Raw genomic sequence first — 21,495 nt, forward strand, 5'->3', positions numbered from 1 at the left:
GATTAAGACACGCTTACTATAAGCAGATCACTTCTTGTCTCACTTCCCCTTTATCTCTCACAACCAAGATCACACATAATTTCTCTCCTTTCACTCATTTGTCTCTCAGCATTTATCTGTCGCATTATCATCTCTGATTTCCAGCGATGGGCACGACCGCAACCAAACGTCTCTCACCAAATGTCTCGGTCGATCTATTTCCGCCTTATTTCTCACGCTTTATAAAATAAAATTAATTTCAATTTCCTTTCTACCTCTCCAGTGCATTTATTATACTTGAAGTTCTTAAAGTTCTGAACAGACTATATAAAGTTTACCACGATGTTTGTAACACCCAGAAGGAAACTTCGGAGAGCCTCTAAACTATACATATAAATGATCGGTGTGACGAGCCTAATCGATTTACCATGTCATCTGTCTGTCTGTATACATATATGTACGTGAACTAGTCCTTCATTTCTTAAGGTATCGATCTGGAACTTTGTATACGTCCTTTTCACTCAAAAAAGCTGATCGATCAAACTCAGGTTCTTTTTTTTATTTATGAAGGATAAGTATTACAACTTCAGTGCAACCGAAGCTAACATTTTTTCTTGTCGGAAATAGATCATTGTACTTAGAAAAGTTACACCTTTTCATGGAATCAAGCTCATGCTGGAAATACCTGTAGGTTATTTGACCCTTCAATATATTATGAGCGGATTCAGAAATAGGTTTTGAGAGGGGAAATAAACATTTACTTGTAGACTGGGGGGTGACATACTTTATTGCAATGTATAATACTATAGTAAGTTCGTATATTGAATACAATAATTTCACAAAACAAAACGATGTGGGCCAAGTTTTGAAAATCTTTCGCTAGGCGGATCAATCTAAATATCTTGACGAACATGCTGTCCTCAACCACGTTTTTATGCGGCGAAGTGACGAAAAATAGCATTCAAAGCTCGCACTCGTCACAGGAAGTGTGTAGAAGATGCGAAGAAAACTGTGAATTATGTCCTTCAACGATACAAATGCAGTAGTCGGTAACTCGATGTCTTTTAACTTTTGCTTCTGCTCCCAATGGCACAGCCAAGTTCACTATTGAGCTTCAAAACGTCGCATGGCGTTGTCACTATCTAAAAGGCCTTTGAATTTATCTATAAAGCAGTCAATGAGATTTTCCATTTTATTGGTTTTCAAAGCACATACTGTTTCTGGAAGCAGCAAACTTAGTTGAAATCCATTCAATACTTCTCTTGAAATGGGCGTCTTGAAATCTTCGCCGATTCTCTCCAACAGAGAAATGTACACTGAGATCATGTACGAGTACGAGTACGTAGTATTCTTCTTAAGTCCTCACGCAAAACTTTTCACGTTTTGTTTGTCGGCCGGAGATTCTTGGGTATTCTTCGTCAACTTTCTTTTTTTTCGGGACTGAATAAATGAATGGAAAATGTTCCTCAGCTTTTTGTCTTCGATTTCGGAACTTTACGTATCTATTATATTTGATGCCTTTACCAGATCGATCGGTTCTTTTGGAAGAATCACGCTGTTAGAGATAGAATATCACATAGGCAAAAAATCCCAAATATAAATTGAAATTTGCACACGCCTTATCCTTATTTTTTCAGTTATCGAACATATCACAGATATAGCTGAATAACGCATCTCTTTCAAGTTCTCTATCAAGCCGCGTCGCATCAAATTTAGCACTACTCGGATTTGATTGGATTTAATAACAATTTATTCTGCATACTTTGCTACACTTCACTGGTATCATAGCATTATTTATTATATTCAAAAATGGAGTCAGTCTTTAATTTTGTTTCGGAAATAAAATGCTGAATTTCTGGATTATACTTGTATTTCTGTTACTTTATATTTTTTCAGAGTAGTAAAATTACTTATAAGCCTTTTAACCTTTGGAGTGGGAAGGGAAATTTCCCCACCCCCCTCTGAATCCGCTACTGAGTATATACCATATATATAACATATATATAAATAAACATAAATCTGTCAGTGGGTTGGTAGGTGTTTATCGTAATCTTAATTGTAATTACCTAATGTTATGGGAATGTTCAATGCACGAGTATATTACTTTTTATATGAAAAAACTTTTTGGCACCGCGAACACGGTTCAAAATCATCAAATTACTTGAAATGAAATAGACTTTCGGATGTGTGTGTAAACCAAAATTGTGATAATTTTTAAAGCAACGGGGATACGACTGCCTTTCTATTACTGAACACTTGAAGGTACCCTCTTTTAGCAAATCTAGTTTATTAGCAATTTTTTGTGGAGAGCATAGATTTTAGAAGAAAGACAAAATCAATATAATGTCCAAAAAATGTAATTTAGAAAGTAAGTTCGCAAAACTTAGAAAAAAACTTTTTCCGATAGTGTTACTAACTTGTCACCCTCGTTAGCCAGCAAAAAATGTTGAAATAATTTATTTATTTACTGGCAACATTGTTAACTTAACGAATTAATCACTTATGGATATGTACATATATAATAAGTTTATAACACGCCTTTGAAATGTGTTTACCTGTTTAAGCCGATATTAGATATTCAATAAATTATTAATTAGTTTTTAATGGGTCTTTCTGATACTAGCAAGATGATTAATTCAATCTTTGTCATACGAACATTTGACAATTATCAACATCAAATTAAATGCAAAATGAGTGATGTTCATTATTGAATATCTATATATGTATGTATGTATTGAAAAAATATATCGATAAACATCGTCAATGGTGAAAGTAGACAGCCGCGCCTTTACTTAATTGGGAATTTGAGAATATTTGTTTATAAATAATTATCTATAATTGAGGTAAAATAGAGTCTAGACAAAAAGGTGGTATGTATAGAGATTAAATAAATTTTTTTCTATAAGAATGTGTTTCACAGCTGTTATATTACCCAAATAAACTCAAAGGTAGTCGAGGATTTTAACCCTTTCGAATATATTGGGGTACATAAGTCCCGACAGAGATGTTCTCACTATAAATGAAGACTATACATTGTATTTATAATATTTTAAGTCTTTGTTCATAATTGTAAAATTCTTAATCAATGCAGTATGTGACGATGCTTTATCGTGGTGCAAAAACCAAGAGTTGTCGACTCATAATTTCGACTTGTTTTTACGAATAGCTTCGCACAAACGACGCATAGCACTCAAATAGTATTCCTTGTTGGCAGTTTCGCCGGCCGGAAGAAATTCGGAGCGCACCACACCTCGGTAATCGAAGAAAACTGTGTTTATAATCTTTAATTGTGAGTTTTCGGCTTCGGTTCACCTTTCATACGATATTCGGCCGATTTATCGCCTGTTTCTGGGCCGTAAGCATAGATTCAACACTCTTCGCCAGTAATAATATGTTTCATGACATCCTGTTAGTTGGAAAACATTGTTTCAGAGACGTTCACCCGAAGCTGTTTTTCGAAAAAATTCAGTGATTTTGGAACCAATCATGCTTTCGCTTTTCTTAGGTTCAAATGATCTTTCAAACACTTTCACTGATATTCCAATATTACAACGATGATTCTCAAGCACCAAATCCTTTATTTTATTGACGTGTTGATCATCAGTTGATGTTGAAGCTCGCCCTGGACGTGGTTCGTCATCATCACGTTCTAGAACCTTCTTTGAATAATTCGTAGCAATCAAAAACACTTGCTCGAGACAAACAATTTCGGTGATAATTCAACACTCTGACATTTTCAGTACCAGAAATTTAATTCCGCACACAAAATTGGAATTTCTTTGTTGAATAATTTCTTTCGTCGTAAAAATCGGCGAATGCACTTTATGTACTTGAGAAAGACAATGGCACAGTTGTCACTCGGCGTTCCATGCGTCAGTCCGAGTTACTGCGAACGGCGGCAAATCGACTGTCCACGGTCTTCGTGTGCATTCTCAACCACGGCTGCTTTATTTTCTTCACTGCGTGCTGAACGTGGTCTTTTCAATAGAATATTATTGAATAATGAATGTTGAGTCTCAAGATGGGTGTTGCGAATAGTACGCTCAGAAGACCGAATGACGAACAATACTGGAAAAAAATGGCGTGACAGCTCAACACGACTCACGCGATATCTTAAAAAAAACGCTATTGAAAAAAGTACGACTACTTGGGTCACCCGTTATATACAATTTAGAATATCTCTAACATAGATCAATGCATCACACATTACCTTTGATTCTGAAAGTATTTTTAAGATTTGGCATGTGTTTTTCGAAATCAACTTGACCTCCGCACACCATAGTGTAGCACGCATTATGAAACACACCGATTATTTGATAATTATTGGTAGACGAATTAAGACCGACACGTACTACGGCGCACGGCATGGCATGGCACAACATAACAGCATGCAGCACAGACTTAATCGTCGACATCTACACAATTTATAATGAACCGGGTGCAATACAATGATTTCGCTAGTCAAAACAATCTCTCAATCTCTGTGCAACAAATGCAAGTGGCAATGCAACAATGTGTTTTTGGGCACGAACAGCGAACTGCTGTCATTAGAACGGCGTTTTTGGTAATATACTCGTTGATAACAATATACCAACACTCTATGTGTGTGTGGCTGTGCACAAATTTTGCACATAAAACATGTTGTTAAATTAAGTTTATGCTGTCAAGACATTGCTGCTTTTGACTATTTTCGGTTCTACATTTAACGGTCCACCGGTGAACGTCATTAACATTGAAGTTTCGCCGATGGCTTTCCATGCAACACTAGGTCATCGTGCGGTTGCCAATGTTTACGACCATACTCGCTAATGTCTGTATGTAAGTAGGTGTTGTGTCTGCCACAAGACATTATGCTTGGCTTGGAAAACGTGTTTTTTCTTCTTTAGGCGGGCACTAAAAGTGTCAATAATGCCTAATAGTAATAGAGTTTTCAATTTTCTTGCGGTAATTATGCATTGCAATTAGCAGTCAACTCAAATTGATTTCGAAAACTATGGCAGTGAATTTTTCAAATATTTGTTCTTGTATAAGCACACATAATTACCTTTTTGTTTAGTGTAAAAAAAGTTTTTACTATGTTTTGTGAGCTATTAATAAAAGCTTGCCATAATAACCTCGTAATTATTGTGCAATAAAAACTGCAGGTGTTCAGCCGAGTTCCTCTCCCACTTTATGGTATGCGTCTTGACTGCATGACTATGTTGATTGGTGGCAATATTCTACAGCAATAATGCTGATTTTACTACAAAAAATATTCAAAACTTATGAGTATACTCGTCGAAGAATATAATATGTTATGAACAGAGATTTTTAGTAATATTTGGTAACAACCCTCAGCTTTCTGTGCATCAAATTCATTCTTAATTTTTGTCGAATTCAATATTTGGTATATTAAGTTGCTGCTTAGCTCATTAGTAACTTCCTCCAGAGCGTAGTTGAGTTGAGGCCCTCACACCTAGTCGAAAAATCTTATTTATGGACCCAAAAGGTTGAGATAAATAGCTTCAAACAGTACCTGTATAAACCTTTCAGAATATGAATGGATCTTGACCATAACCGATTATTAAGAGTGGTCGAAGTTTTATTTATATACTTTGTGGTGTTGTTTAGCATATAACGGGTGTTTTTTTAGACGTTTGATTTTCAATGTGGCAATTCTTTTTTCGGAGTTGCTCTTTTCCATAACTGTTCTTGATTTATAATCAGTTTGACTTGCCAAATCATTTTTCGAACAGACTCATTCCAGAACAACGTTTGCAAAATGAACAAATTTATTACCAAAATTATGGTTCAGCGCTCTACGTCCAATATCCGATTGACATAATCGCCCTGCAGAGTCAGTAATTCGAGCAACCATGGATCGGTTACGCACCATAAGCCATACAATTTCTATTTCTAACCAAATTGAATCATTGCGAATGTTGGAAACGACTTACGGTGACTCAGTTTTATCAAGAACATAAAACTACATACGAGTTATACAAAGCCTTCAAGGACGGTCAAGAGATTGTTGGGAGGTATGTCTTCAAATAAAGGGTGGGCCATCGAACGTTTTAAATTTTAATTATCTATATTTCGACATTGGAAACGTCAAATACCATTCGGAAAGTGACAGATATTCAGTAAAAAGTCTAAAATTTACGAAATGGGTCGCTATTAGGCAGAAGATCGTTTGACCGAAAATGGTAAATTTTACCGAAAAATCATCTTTTCGGACGAGGCTCATTTCCACATTACGTTAACAAGCAGAATTGTCGCATTGGGGGCACAGAAAACCCGCACGTAATCGTCGAGAAGCCATTGCACCCAGCACGAATCACTGTATGGTGCGGATTTCGGTCTGGTGGAATCATCGGCCCATTTTTCTTCGAAAATAAAGGAGGAACTGCCGTTCGCCGTGCTGAACGATATCGCGCAATGTTAACCGAATTTTTCTTCAAGCAAATTGAAGAGGAAGACTTGGACAACATTTGGTTTATATGGCCCACCCTATATATATCTCTGGACGACCTTCGACCTCTTCAACTGATGAAAATATTAAAAACATAAAGGATATGGTGCTTTAAAATCGTCAGGCAATCGTCAGGTTAGAGAGATGTAAAGAGAGCTCGACATCTCTCTCGAGCCTGTTCGTAGGATTTTGGTGAATAATTTGGGCACGAAACGCGTTCTTGCTCTACTCGTCTCGATAACGCTGATTTTTTTGTAAAAAGAGTACTGTCAACAGCTCTTTTTGGACATGCTTGATCGCGTGTAATCCGATCCCACATTCATGGAGAGCATTATAACTGCCGATGGGACATGGTTTTATGAGTTTGACAAGCAAACAAGTCAACAATCATCCGAGGGGAGAGAAAAAAAAGCTGAAATCAAAAAAACCAAGTCAAAGCTACACAAAAATCAAGGTGATGCTCATTGTTTTCTTCGACATTTGTGGTTTGGTGCATAATCAATTTGTTTCGAAGGGACAGATGGTCAAAAAGTAGCTCTATTTGGCCGTATTAATTGTGGAAGAACAATTCATAGATTTTAAACGATGATAATGCACCAACGCATCTAGTTACGATTGTGACCGAATTTAAAGCCAAAAATGCGATGGATACCATCGATCAACTACCGTACCAGATTTTTTGTATTGATAAAAAATAAAATTACTATCTCTGTACAAAAATTGTCAAACTGTAGCTTTAACACAGACTTGTATGTATGTATAAGCTCACTCTATAAGCCAAAAGTTGTGCAACTAAAATCTTCTTCCATTTGTATTTAAATCTATTGTGGGCACAGTCGTCGCAAAGCATTTTTTTAGTTTTTTTTTTTTCTAAAAATATTTTGAAGTAGCTATACATACAGTATGAATTTAATTTTAACCTCTCAAGTTGACTGTCGCAATTCCTTATTGGTCGCAAGCCAAGTATGTCTAGGTAAGCCAGCAAGCAGACGTCGCCAACTCTTATTGCAACTGTACCATCTACCGTTACTTTTTTCCACTACTTAACCGCATAAAAAGCTTAAAAGTTTTACAAACATATAACCACTTATGTTTTATGGAATTTTGTTTGTTTCGCTCTTCCTTATTTCTCAAATTTCAATTTTCGTTTTTCTTTGAAATTATTAACGCAACTAAAATTTGAGTAAGATGAAAATGCCAATCAAAACTGGCAATCATCGTAATTGCAACTAAAAAGGGAAATATTGCGCAAGAAGAGGAAGGGTGGACTGAGTATTACATCTATAAGTTTCAGTAGAGAAATTAGGTCCAATATGTGTGCCGTTTTCTGTGCGATCTCATTTCGGAAACCAAATATCTTCTTCTTCCTTATTGGCGTAGACACGGCTTATGTGGTTATATACAGCGCGCCGATCGTTCTTCCTTTTCGCTATTTGCCGTCAGTTGAAAATTTTTAGTGATGATCCCAATACCATCGAAATTATGGAAAATCTATGACTTCGAAGTTATGACTGTCAAAAAGTAGTTCTAGTACAGTGACGTGGGAGCCAAGTCGCGAATACGACGACCATTTGTTTGGTGACAAGAGAGATTTCGTCTTGCCCTCGTTTACTACCAGACCTATTTACTTCGCTTCCTTATTGATATCAATATCATCGGCGTATGCCAGAATCTGTACACTCTTATATAAAGATAGTATCTTCTCTATTTAGTTCTGCAGCTCTGCAAGAGTAGATTGAAGAAATAGAATGATAGGAAGTCGCTTTGTCTGAAACCTTGTTTGGTATCGAATGGCTCGGAGAGGTATGTGATGTTATTAGAAAAATAAAATTGTGCTTACATCATCATTAATCTGTAGTTTTTTAGTAGTCTTTGAATTCAGGAAAAGAGGAAAGGAAAAATGAACCAGCAAAGATTTCCTTTAAATTTATTAAGATTGTTTCACAGGGTGTACGGCATGTAACACCATCTTAATGGAACTAAAGCCCGTTCACATCAACAACCTAAAATTCAGAGAGAGAAGTCACTAATTATGACTCAAAACCATACCCCATAGACTCTAACATTAGCCTCGGCTTAATTTTTGTAGAAATATGGACCAATGATTCCTTCTGCCTATGGAGTATACAAAAAATTACTCTTTGATCATTGACAGACTTAACTATATTAGTTGAAAAATTCTGTATATACATACCAGTATATCAATAGACTCATTCTTGGATCACTTTTGTAGTAAAAATAGTTCGAGAAGGATGTCATTCTTCCTATCAATTTATAGCATAACATTAAATACCGTTATACATTATATGCGAGTTTCGTAATAACAACCTATTCATTTAAAATAAATATATTTAAAGATTGCTTTATATACTTTTCGATAAATATTTATTACTTACTCACTGCACGTATCACCATTTAACACCAGTCTATAAAATGATTCTCAATAAGTAATGACGATTAATAGAATTTAGTATGCCAGGCCTGTAGGCTTGTACAAATAACAATTTAAAAATGCTTTTTTCATCAGAAAAAAGCACAGAAAACCGGAATTTCATATAATATATTTAAAAAGCCTACAATCTCAGAATATCATATGATAAAAATTATTCATTAGTATAAATCAATCAGATGTCAGTACAGCCTCATTTTAATAAAATGTGAAGCACGATTAGTGATCGCCCGTTTTCTTACTTTCCTTTCTGTGCATTCTACAAATGTTTATAATACTAATAAAAAATTGCACAAGTAGATTCTTCAAATGTTTTGCCCTGTCCTCTCTCAATTATTAACTGAATGGAGTTACCACATATTAGTTTCCAAAGTTGCAAAATTAAAACTCAAGTATTGATACCCACTTTAATTCAGACCTAAGTCCAAAATGTAACACCCAGAAATAAACGTCGGAGACCGTATAAGTAAAATGTATATATAAATGATCAGAGAGGTAAACTGAGTCCATTTAATCATATCCGTCTCTCAGTCTGTCTGCATTTAGGTGGAAATTCCTGTCAGTTTTTGAGATATCGTTCTGAAATTTTGTATCCGTTCTTTTCTCTCTAAGAAACGGTTAATTTATCGGAACCGCTGATGGACGGAGCGATCGGAACTAGACGCTTATTTGGAAAACCTTTTCATTTAAGGAAATATCTTTATGAAATTTGACATGGAATATTTTTTAAGGCAACAAAGTAATCTCTGTCGATATTGTTTAGAACGAATCACTATAGCATATAGCTGTCACACAAACTGAACGATCGAAATCGAGTCCTAAATTTTAAGTTGATCCGAGTAATAGTTTCGGAGATACAGCCATGAGAACTTGTGCGCTCGAAGCAAGCTACGCTAAGTGTGTCGTCTTTAAACGCGTTTTTCTCGAAACTGTGTTTTTGGAGTCGGTTGGCAAGATTTCTCGAGAACTACTCAACCGATCTTCATAAAATTGTACACAGGTCTTTTAGAAACAATTCTTAAAGACTTGGACTTACAACTATTTGAAAGAAAAGTCGTGAAATTTTCATGTTCATTTTTTTGTAAAAATATCTGCCAAAAATTAAATTTTCAGTCTTTTTTCCTTGGTCCAAGTTCTAAGTTAAGATTTTAACTAAAACACGTATTTTTTCACTTTAGATGATCCTGTAAGGAGTTATCCTGCCAACGCGATCGCATCTTTTTCCGAGGGGTCACCGGAAATGGCGTCGCAATGGCCGAGTTTAAAATATTTTTTTTCCAAAAATTTCAAAATTTATTTTTTAATAGCGTATGCTTGTAACAATAAAAAATTCTTATAACATATTTCATTTTTTATTTGAGAAAAAATTGTTTAAAAAAAGGCTATTTTTTACCCGAGGAAACCCATGTAACCCTTTAATCTGGCCACCCTAAAAAACCGGCGACCGAAAAATCTCAGTTATTCCAAACCGAGTACGACTGTATCAACACACGCATTCACACACAACACACATACACTCAAGCCCAGCTTTGATACTGTCACTGTAGTGACTTTTAACCAAACTTGAGAAATGCTTAAAATCGGCAACAATCGTCTCGAGCGTTTCAGTACGCGCAAAAATGTTTAATACAAACGATCGGCAATTGGCAAAAGAGCTGCGAACGCGGCGACAGCGTCGCACATGCGTCGTCAACGGTTTATACGGCGTCACAACTTTAACCGTGGCGTTATTACTGTTTACGCTCTGTCTTCGCTTCGACACGAGCGCGGCGCGCACGGCGGAGGTGTTGAAGGTGGAGCTGCCACATGGCGGAGTCCTTGTCGGCCGCCATCGCACCTCGCACAGTGGACGACACATGCGCGCCTTTATGGGCGTGCCGTATGCGCTGCCGCCAGTGGGCGAATTGCGCTTTAAGGTGTGTTTCAGCGCATTTTTTGTGTTTGTATATGTGGTAGTGAAACAAAAAAGGCGACAAAACAAAAATAATTAATTAATTACCTAATTAAAACAAAAGTTAAATGCAAATTGCGAAATTTTACTTCGATTTCGAAATGCTAATGAAGTGGCGAAATATTATTTACTAATTTTTGTTGTTTTTTTTTTTTGGTGTCATAAAATTTTGTTTGAAATTTGCAATCCGGTTTTTTCGGATGCTTCAAACAGTGAGTTGCGCACAAGCGCTGTTTTTGTGTTGTTGTCGTGTTGTTACGCTTGACAGGGCACTTTAATAACGGTCTGCCCAAAAAAATTGCCCACAGCAAATCGATGCTGGGTCGTTTAAGGGCCTCCCAAGCAAGTGCCAGAGACATATTTTCTGCTATATCATTGCAGTGAGAAAGCACACCAACAACAATAGCAATAACTACATTTTTTAGTAATTTTATTTATTTTCTTACTTACACAGTTCGTTGAACGATAGGCATGCGCAAATATGGAATACATAAATTAATTTAGCAAGCTGTTAGTATTTAATTAGCGGATTTATAGAAAAAAACATTGTAACATAGAAACAAATTTGCATATTCGTCAGTCCGAAGCTTGTGTTGTTAATTTACGCTGTTGCAACAAAAACAAACAAGTGCCAAACTACGGCCTAGTGAGTAATTTATAAGCACGTGCCAGCGCCTTAGGGTGGTCCTCATTTGCATATGCCTACGTATGAGTGTGGACATATGTATGTACGTACATATGTATGTAAACAGAGAATGAAAATGTTGATTTCTAGTTTTCTATGAAATGATTCAATATGCAGTAATACTCACTGCATAAGCTTAAATGTAATGAACCCAAATATGCAAAAAATTTAGGATTTTTTCTTATGATATTTTTAAACTCCTCCTTAAAAATGTTCAAATATTAAAATATTTTATACTATATATTAATATTTTTTATTAAAAACCATAAATTTTGTATGAAAACATCGATATTACAAAATAACAAAATCTACATTTAGACTAATTTGCCATTTCCATTAGGCTCTGGTGATTTTTCCTTCGGAATCTACCTCATCCAGCACACCAATGATAGTACGATTCCGGACCACTTTAGTAAATAATTTTTCGGGTCTCACGGTTTTTGTCTTCGGTCTCTTTGGCTGACGGCTTAACTTCTTTCAGTGACCTCTGTCACTTTGCTACCTCTGCTATCAATTCAAGCTTAAAATGAAGCAAGACTATTTTCGGGCAATCAATGGATTATCAAAACTTCTTCGTTAGCTTCTCACTGATTGCCGTTGGTGTTATTGCCTTCCTGTAGCCAGCCTTAGCTTCAACTCCATTGCAAAGGCTAGCCTTTGCACCTTGAGCGCTGACTGTTCTTTCTTTACTAACTTTTGTAGGGACAACTAACGTAGCTTCTGGCTTTATTGCAACAGGTCCGAACTACTTTAAAACCTTCTCCTTTAAATTTGTATGGATTTTAGTACTTTGGCTCATACGATTATTCGAGAGAGTATTTCCGCTTGCGCATAGCATCCGCTACGCAAAAAACAGCATCTTATTACGAAGGGCGCCCGGTATTCGCAAGCTCTGTTCGGAACTGGGCAATTTAAGGACCCCCAGTCAGGTTGATCTTCGGTACAGGGAGCTGATACCTTGTTTCAGTCCTTTCTGAAGTACATATACTCGTACTTCGTCATGGTTTGAAAAGTTTATCTGAAACACAAATAAAGCTGGAATGGATAGAAATCTGAATATATAATTTTTAATATATCTTAGAAACACTACATTTTAAATTGTGGACTCTTCAATTTCCCAACGTAGGGACTTATAACACTATATGACTCTCAAAGGTTCAATATTAAAATTCGGTTTAACATACTCGTTTTTTCATAATAGAAACTATATACAAAAAGAAATCAAGTTGAGTTTCGATACCTTAATACTTGGGAAGGACATAATCATAATGAATTCCTTCCTTCTGTGGGCTTACTTGTAATTATACACTTTATTTCTAATCCGATGAAATTTATTTCTTAACTGCCAACTCCCAATAGTAAGCCAAGTTTACACTTGCGAGGTTGTAGCACAAGATACTGTCTTAGACAATAACCTATATCACATTTCGTGAGTATGTCTTGTGAAATAAAAAAAAGTTTTCCTTATAAGAACCTGATTTTTATCGGTCAGTTTATATGGTAAATATATACTATAGTGGTTCGATCTGAACAATTTTCTCGAAGAATACACCATTGCCTTGGACTGTAACACATTCCAAACTTCGTGAATATATCTCCTCAAGTAAAATAATTTTGCATAAAGGGAATTGATGTTGATCATTCAACTTGTATAATAGTATATACTATGGGTTTTTGATAACGTCGTTCCGACAAAAGAGCAGCTTCTTGAGAAAAAAAGTATGTGTATAAAATTTCAAATCGATATCCCAAAAGTTTAAGGATTACTCCACAGTCAGATGAACGGACAGACAGACAGACTTAGCTAAATCGACTCAACTGGTTTCGCTGTTCACTTACATATACATTTTATGGAGTCTCGTAGTTTCCTTATCTTTTTGAGCAAAATTAATTTTGGCGGGTTCAAGTTTTTCACATTTTTTTTGCCGCCCATGCTGTATCTGTGACACCAGTCAGAATAATTACTACGTAAAATAATGAGTTCGTTCCGTTCAGTTATGAGGTTGAAAGGAATTACGACTTTCACTTTTGCATTTCATTTTAATTAGTGCAATTCCCTTGTTTTGCTAAATGCAATTATATTGAATAATTTTGCATTCGATTACTAACTCTGGAAATTATAGTGAAGGCTTGTCGTGGCATCAGCACAAGTACATATATACATACAAATATAAACAAACGTCAGTCCAGAAAATCAGCATTTCCGGTACAGTAACTTTTAATTTTATTTTGTAATATTTTGTTTACAACGAATATCGGTACTTTTTATTTTCCCTTTTAATGGAAAATTTACTCTTTATAAAGGCGTGGCCGATAAAATTGAAAACAATTCCTGTAAAGAGTCACATTTTATTCAAATTTACATCTTTATGTAATTTATGGGACACTATTTTTTTTATTACTCAATACGTCTGTAAGCATTAGCCACGTGATTCTCACATTTATTGGTATAACACATATTGTACAGGCATATACATACATACATGGCTAAAATCAAATGATGCAAGTAATCTTAAAATGAGGTAATAACTAATTGAGAAAGAGACTGTTGTGGTACTATATTACTGTTGACCCATTCGAACAGTAAAGAGGTGAAGTGCAGATATCATTCATTAGTATTCCTACTTTTAATTACACTTATTAATATTACGCGCCAAGGTATATTTCTCTATTTCCTCTACATACATACATATATATGTATGTACATACTATATAGGCTTTATTTTCCAGTTGGTCTTGCAGCACATGATTTGAATTTCTACAACTATGCAAATTTTTTGTAGTGTTACAAGACCTAGTTTTTTAATATAAATTTGTCTTGCATACGTTCCACACACAATACACATATGACTTGCATATGTTTCTTGCAAATTTTATATTTCTAATTAATTATTCTACATAACTTCTAAAAATTTCAATACGTTCCACAAGTGATACACATATGATATATGTTGCAATGCTACGTAAATTGTTTGTAGTACTTATAGTTTGTGTTTATTTTTATTTTATAAAATACCAACTTGTTTTACATACGTTCCATATACAATCCACATATGTTCTGTACATGTTTGTTGAACATTTTATATTTCAAATTAATTATACTAAATAATTTCTATCTATTTGTAAATTATAAATTTGTTCCACATACGATCCACATATGAAATATGTTCCACACTTTTACGGATTTTCTGCAGTGATAAGGCATCTTTAGTTCAATTTTAATTTTGTCGACTATTAATTTGATGAACATACGTTCCATACACGATCCACATTTGTATTGCACATATTTAGTGAAATTTATTATTTCTAATTTTCTGTGGTGGTAAACCATCTTAAATTCAGCAATATTTTTTTTCGAAAAGCAATGTTCAAAATCGTTCAGCACACGATCCACATACATATGTTTCACGTATATTTCAGACAGATTTTTTATTTCTAATTAAATATTTTATACAATTTATATCTTTCTCATAATTTATTTCCTGAACACATTGAGCAACCAATATCTTTTTCGTTCCGCACTTCTGTTTTGAATGAAAACGAAAGCAGACTGATTATGATAAATACATTTACAGTTAATACATTAATTCCGAAACGCACAAACGCAGTATATTCCAAAATCGAAGGCAAATTATGAAAGCAGCTAGATCAAGTCTACTTGTTAATGCTAATTAGCAGCGCATTATAGCAATAGAGAAATTAAAATTTACATAACTGGTGTTACCAAGCGGAATGCAAGATATTCTAGCTGCGATTCATTTTTTTGAATTTTTGTTCGAATTAATTAAACAAAATGTTAAAAGCTTTAACAATTTTTCAGTTATTCATTCGAACCAAAATTTCTCTAATACCTTTTTAATATTGTTTGTTAATATGTATATTTCGTTCTAGTTAATTCTGCGAAGTTTATTCAATGTTAATGTATGCAAAATTATTCGTTATGCCAATTAATGAGGCTTTTAACTTTATTTTTTTTCGCAATGATATGTCAATACCGCTGTCAATATGTAAATAAGTGAGCCCATTATGTAAATGATAGACTCTTATTTACGATATCGTTCCAAGATTATAAAACAACCCATTTACATATAATTTCATATATGTGCTCCAGTTATTTTATTTTTCATTATTTTCCGCAATAATATAGAGATAAAAGTGTGCAAATATGTAATACATTCTATGATAAAAAGAGAACATTGTATATTATAAATCCTCTAATCTGGTTAGTTCTTCTACCTTTGTTGCCAATCTGATTCTCCGAATACTTTTTTGCGCCAGTAAGAAAAGTGGACTAAATATCCACTAAAGGTCGATTTTTAGGTAAAAAGGTTTTAGCAATGCTTCATTACTGTAAATTTATACGTTAGAAAGCAGCTTTCTGGAAGAATGTCTTATTGTCTCTAATAGCTAAACTAGGGTCTGCCAATAACGTGTTAAAACTCTTGCTATTAATGCCACAATTCGAACCAAATGGTACATTTTTGGAGATGCAATTGCGTTTCCTGAAACTCACGATTATTTGACTCACCGAAATAGCAAGAATTTCATTTGTTTTCGAAGCCATTAAGCCAGAAATGAGCCGCATCTGAGAAGAAGATTTTCGATGAACGTAAATTTGTGAATTTTTCTGAGAATATGAATTTGCTTAATAATCTTGGACAATTTTCAATGGTGAAACAAAAGTGAAACGTGAAATGGTCTGCTAACCGAAGTGTTCTCTCAGTAAATCCATTGATTGATGCGATGTGTGGGAAGGTGCCACGTCTTGTCCCTGAAATCACGAGCTTCAGTGTGAGACATTCTAGCGCGATAACGGTCGCCATTGACGGTTACGTTCTTACCGGCAACATTTTTGAAGAAATATGGACCGATGATTCCACCGACCTACAAACCATACCAAACCGTTGTTTTTTTTTTTTGATGAAATGGCTCTCTTAAATCTCTTTAGAGATACAGCAATTTTGCTTATTTACATACTCTTTGAACCAGAAATTGGTCTGAACAAAATTTTGCTCGAAAATGTTGGATGTTCTTGGAACTTTTCAAGATCCCATAGAGCGAAGCGATGTCGCTTAGGAAGGCCGAGACGCTTCAGTTCTTGCTGAAACTGTATTTTATATAAATAAGAATGGCAGATCAAGTGCCACGAATTTTTTGTATCCGTATTGTGGCGAGTGTTAATTCCGATAAGTTTCCGCAATATCCATATACATATTTATGGATCAAATACAAGCCGACATTATTTAATGTGCTTGAGCTTCGAAAGTGCCGTATTAAAAATAAATAATATAATCATTCCCACTTCATTAGTATTCGCGAAGTGAAAAAGTGACAAGCGTGAAAAGTTTAAGCCGTTTGTTTCCTCTCGCATATCACACAAACGTCATAAAGTTATAATTAAATATAAAAATAACTATAAAACAATTTAACACAGCCACCTGTACCGTATGGCGCATGGGCTGGAGAGAAACATGTCATTAAGGATTCACCAATTTGTATGCAACGTGATCCTTATCGCCGTGATATGGAAATCGAAGGTAGTGAGGATTGTCTATATCTAAATGTGTATACGCCGGAGGTAAGCTATAAACTTAACACCTAATATGTGCGTTACTGAGAGACCTTCGTACTCTTCACAGGAACACAATCAGACGAGTGCCTTGCCTGTCATGATCTATTTTCACGGTGGCGGTTTTCAATGTGGTTCCGGCGTTAGCAGCTTTTATGGACCGGATTTTTTACTCGATCGCGATGTTATTTTGGTGATCGGCAACTATCGTGTCGGCCCACTCGGTTTTCTGAGTACTGAAACGCTCGATTGTCCCGGTAATTTCGGTTTAAAAGATCAAGTGGAGATTTTACGTTGGGTACAGACAAATATCGAAGCTTTTGGTGGCGATCCACAAAGTGTAACGATATTTGGTAATAGCGCAGGTGGCGCCAGTGTTACATACCATATGCTCTCGAACTCTTCTAAGGGTAACTTGAAATACTTATGTGAATACGTTAGAAGAATTTTGAACCGTCTATTTTATAGGTCTCTTCCACAAAGCCATTATACAATCGGGCACATACTACAACCCGTGGGCGCAACCACAGTACAAGGGTATTTCGGCGAAACGTACACGGCAAGCCGCACAATTAGTGGGTTGTGATGACCAAGCAAAGTGGCCGAAGCTCTTGAGCTGCATGCGTGAAGCAAGCGCCGAAAAAGTAGTTGCTACTGTCTACCAGTTGTTCGTGAGTTTGCACATGCCATTAAAATAATATAACAGAATTTGAATTGCGATTCATTCACTTAATTTTTAAGGAATGGGACTTTGATCCTATGGTGCCATATCAACCAGTTCTGGAGCCACCACATGAGGGCGCTTTCCTCACTATTTCACCACGCGAAGTTGAAATACCGCACGGTTTCTCGCTACCTATAATGATTGGTGCCACCTCTGAGGAAGGTCTACTTAAGACTGCTCCGCTACTTAATGTGCCAGGTCTTTTAGATGATTACAAACAAAATTTCGATTGGATACTCCCAATTCAACTGCAATATGATCACCATGCACCAGAAGTCCGTGAAGAGATGATGCGTAAAATTTTAGAGTTCTACTTCAAAGAAGGGCATAACTATGACAAATACAATCACCAAAATATAACTGATGTAAGCCATTATTTGAATGATTGCATACTTATGTAATCTCCTCGAATATTTTTTATTTGTTAGCTCATCTCAGATGGCTGGTTCATTGCGGGTATCGATGAGTACTTACGCCAGCGCGTGGTAGCCGAAAAATCTGTGAAAATGCCTCCCTTCTATGTGTATCTCTTCGAACATCGCAGTCCAGCAAGTTTCTCTGAGCTCTTCAAAGGCGGCAGAGAGGATTATTATGGTAATAATGCGATAAAAGGACTTGTCATTAAAAGTACTCTTAATTTAAAAAAGTTAAATTATATTTTCTCTCTAGGTGCTTGCCATGCTGAAGAGCTACAATACCTATTCCCTATAGCTTCAGAGTTATTTGTCAGTGCTTCACCGACAAAATCTGATAGAGATCTGCGCGAAGCCATGCTCGATATGTGGGTTAATTTCGCAAAAGAAGGGTGAGTTTACAGGTTGTGGGTTTCCAGAAGTTATAGTCATATACATATATAATTGAGTTGCGCCTACCTCTTCAATTCGTACGAGTATTTCTTAGCTCGAATATTCTTTTACCTCGTCATAACAACCATTCAAAACCTAAATTGATAAATCAGTACGTAAACCATTCTCGTTAATAGCTGTCCAGTCTCGTGTATCGTTTAAGCTACCACTTGGACCTATTGGATCGAGTACTTTCGACGATGAAGGGATGATACCAAGAACTAACCGGTCTTCAGTTTTTTGCTCTCTCGTTCTTCCTAGTAGTTCTGACGTCAGTAGATCGCTTTATGATTTTTCTCAATATCTGTTCAGTAATTATTACTATAGTAGAAAAAAACCTTACCGATCGAATATCGATGGATAGTAAAAAAAGTAGGGTCCTCTTCTCCTACAAATCTGTTGAAGCTTTAAAATTATGATTGTCAATGTCCTTGACCCCGGATCTCTGGATTTTGTTTTATACACCTCTTGTTTGACAAAAACCCATAAAATCTGTCGTAGTCAGGTCTGGTGACCTTGCTTTTCTACTAGCACTATCCAAAACCTCCTTTTGTCTGTGTAGTACGATTCGTGCAGCACTCCGTATATAGTACTATAAATTTTATTAACTTCCAATCAATAACCTTATTAAAATTTTTCCTCGCGACCTGAAACAGCAATCCAACTCCTGCTAACTCAAAACTCACACACTGGGACCCGACAACTGGCTATCCGGTAAACTATGCCCGCTTGGGTCACAAAACACCCGAGGAGTTCACCATTCTACAAATGGAACGTAACATTTATGCCGATCGCGTGGAGTTCTGGCATAAACTTAAAGCCCACATTCCAGCCGAGGAGCGCAAGGAAAGCACAAGAGATGAATTGTGAAGTAAAATTTCTACTAAGAAATAAATAATTATAATTAAGTGTAAATATAGCAGCGAAAAGTCTTCGTATAAGATAATTTCGAAATGTGTAAAATCAATATTCATTATTATGTACATATTTTAATGTAAATGAGATTAATAACTTTTTTTATAAATTTGTAAATCAACAGTAAAGTGCGTTAGTTTTTATAGTTGTACATACTCTTTTAGTGTTTTATTATAAATCCTGAAAGGATTTATGTAATATCCACGGCGCGTTAATTAAGGGTTTCAGTCTTCCTTAGTAACGCTACGGTTGTGTGACAGATTCATTGAAATATACTTCGAATGCACATTTTTGAAAATTTTTTCAGAAAATAGTGCGCCAAATCCTGTAATGTCTTTTTTTGGTTACCATATTGTTGACTCTATGACGAAACTACAGGTAGTTGAAGAGGGAGGTCGAACTTAAGCAATTAGCAGGCCCATTCTGCCCCCAAGCATAAAATATCCGATTTTATTACACCGTAACTTTTCTTCTAAATAGACACTATATACGCTGTTATAGCCGAGAATGGATGATAGAAATACTTCCTAAAACTATCACCGTCCTCATATACTGCATATGCTATCGGTATTCTAATGGACTCTCTGCCGAATATTTCGAACACACTTTGAGTTATCCTAATAAAGTTTCGTGGATATATTTTCTGGATCATACTCGTACTTCAGTTTAATGCCAACAGTAATTGCTATCTGCCCAGAACTTCCCTTAGCTACAGTATGCCCGATATGGGGCATATTCGACTATCAGGTATACTTTATATCGGAATATGGAGTCCATGACCTATATAATGAGATAATACTCGTATGACAACATTTTAGTAAAAAGATTAGCTAGGTGCTTTATAAATTCCCCGTCTTTCCTTACTTTTTATACCGCTCACTCCCCATATAACCGTATTGTTAAAAACTACTAAAAGCGCAATAAATTTATTAAATACAGGTAAGTAGCAAGATAATATAAAGATTTTCGAACTTCCGAGTTACTTTATTCTCCATATATCAGCCAATATTTGAATTACTCGTATCTCAATAAAAATGAGAGAGCGTGTTTTACACACAACACAACAGTGTATCTTTGTGCCTAATATAGATAAAATTGGGGTAAAACTTTACCTAGCCTCCATATAACTAATATCAGGATTTTCGAACATTCGACTGACTTTAATCCTTATGATGATTGGTGATTGTATGTGGCATAATAATAGTTAAAAGATACAAGTAAGGAAGGGCTAAGTTCGGGTGTCACCGAACATTTTATACTCTCGCATGATAAAGTGATAATCGAGATTTCATTATCCGTCATTTACATATTTTTTTATTTTGCTGTAAAATTAATTACAAATAAATTCTGGGAGATTTACCGATATTTTCGGTGAAAAATTAGGTTAGGTTAGGCACTGAGTTCTTCGTGTTCGATATCAGGGACCTTGAAAAGTTATAGTCCGATCACGACAATTTTTCCACAAGGGATACCTCAGCTCAAATACCGTATTTGTGTAAAGTTTTATTATATTGGAAGAAGGCGTGGTTGTGAACCGATTTCACCCATATTTCGTACATGTCATCAGGGTGTTAAGGAAATATTATATACCGAATTTCATTGAAATCGGTCGAGGAGTTCCTGAGATATGCTTTTTGGTCCATAAGTGGGCGACGCCACGCCCATTTTCAATTTTTACAAAAAGTCTGGGTGCAGCTTCCTTCTGTCATTTCTTCCGTAAAATTTTGTGTTTCTGACGTTTTTTGTTAGTCGGTTGACGCATTTTTAGTGATTTTCAACATAACCTTTGTATGGGAGGTGGGCGTGGTTATTATCCGATTTCTTCCATTTTTGAACTGTGTATGGAAATGCCTGAAGGAAACAACCCTATAGAGTTTGGTTGACATAGCTATAGTAGTTTCCGAGATATGTACAAAAAACTTATGGA

At 35.6% G+C, this 21,495-nt stretch overlaps 1 protein-coding gene across 1 annotated transcript; it reads left to right on the top strand.

Annotated features, from left to right (window-relative positions):
* Window positions 1-10,470: 10,470 nt before the first annotated feature.
* On the top strand, window positions 10,471-19,719 carry LOC105224148 (juvenile hormone esterase). The gene is made up of 8 exons (XM_011202144.4): window positions 10,471-10,795; window positions 16,950-17,093; window positions 17,155-17,494; window positions 17,553-17,755; window positions 17,826-18,173; window positions 18,237-18,402; window positions 18,478-18,613; window positions 19,310-19,719. The coding sequence occupies exons 1-8, from the start codon at window positions 10,499-10,501 to the stop codon at window positions 19,521-19,523; spliced, it is 1,848 nt and encodes a 615-aa protein (XP_011200446.2). The 5' UTR covers window positions 10,471-10,498; the 3' UTR covers window positions 19,524-19,719.
* The last annotated feature ends 1,776 nt before the right edge of the window (window positions 19,720-21,495 follow it).

This window comes from Bactrocera dorsalis, chromosome 4 (assembly GCF_023373825.1).
Source record: "Bactrocera dorsalis isolate Fly_Bdor chromosome 4, ASM2337382v1, whole genome shotgun sequence".
In the NCBI taxonomy this organism is placed as follows: domain Eukaryota; kingdom Metazoa; phylum Arthropoda; class Insecta; order Diptera; family Tephritidae; genus Bactrocera; species Bactrocera dorsalis.

Bases quoted from the DNA above. Each gene is read 5' to 3' on its own strand.
- LOC105224148 (XM_011202144.4), top strand. From the start codon at position 10,499: ATGTTTAATACAAACGATCGGCAATTGGCAAAAGAGCTGCGAACGCGG. The intron at 17,094-17,154 runs GTAAGCTATAAA...TACTCTTCACAG, and splicing joins TAAATGTGTATACGCCGGAG to GAACACAATCAGACGAGTGC. The intron at 17,495-17,552 runs GTAACTTGAAAT...TCTATTTTATAG, and splicing joins GCTCTCGAACTCTTCTAAGG to GTCTCTTCCACAAAGCCATT.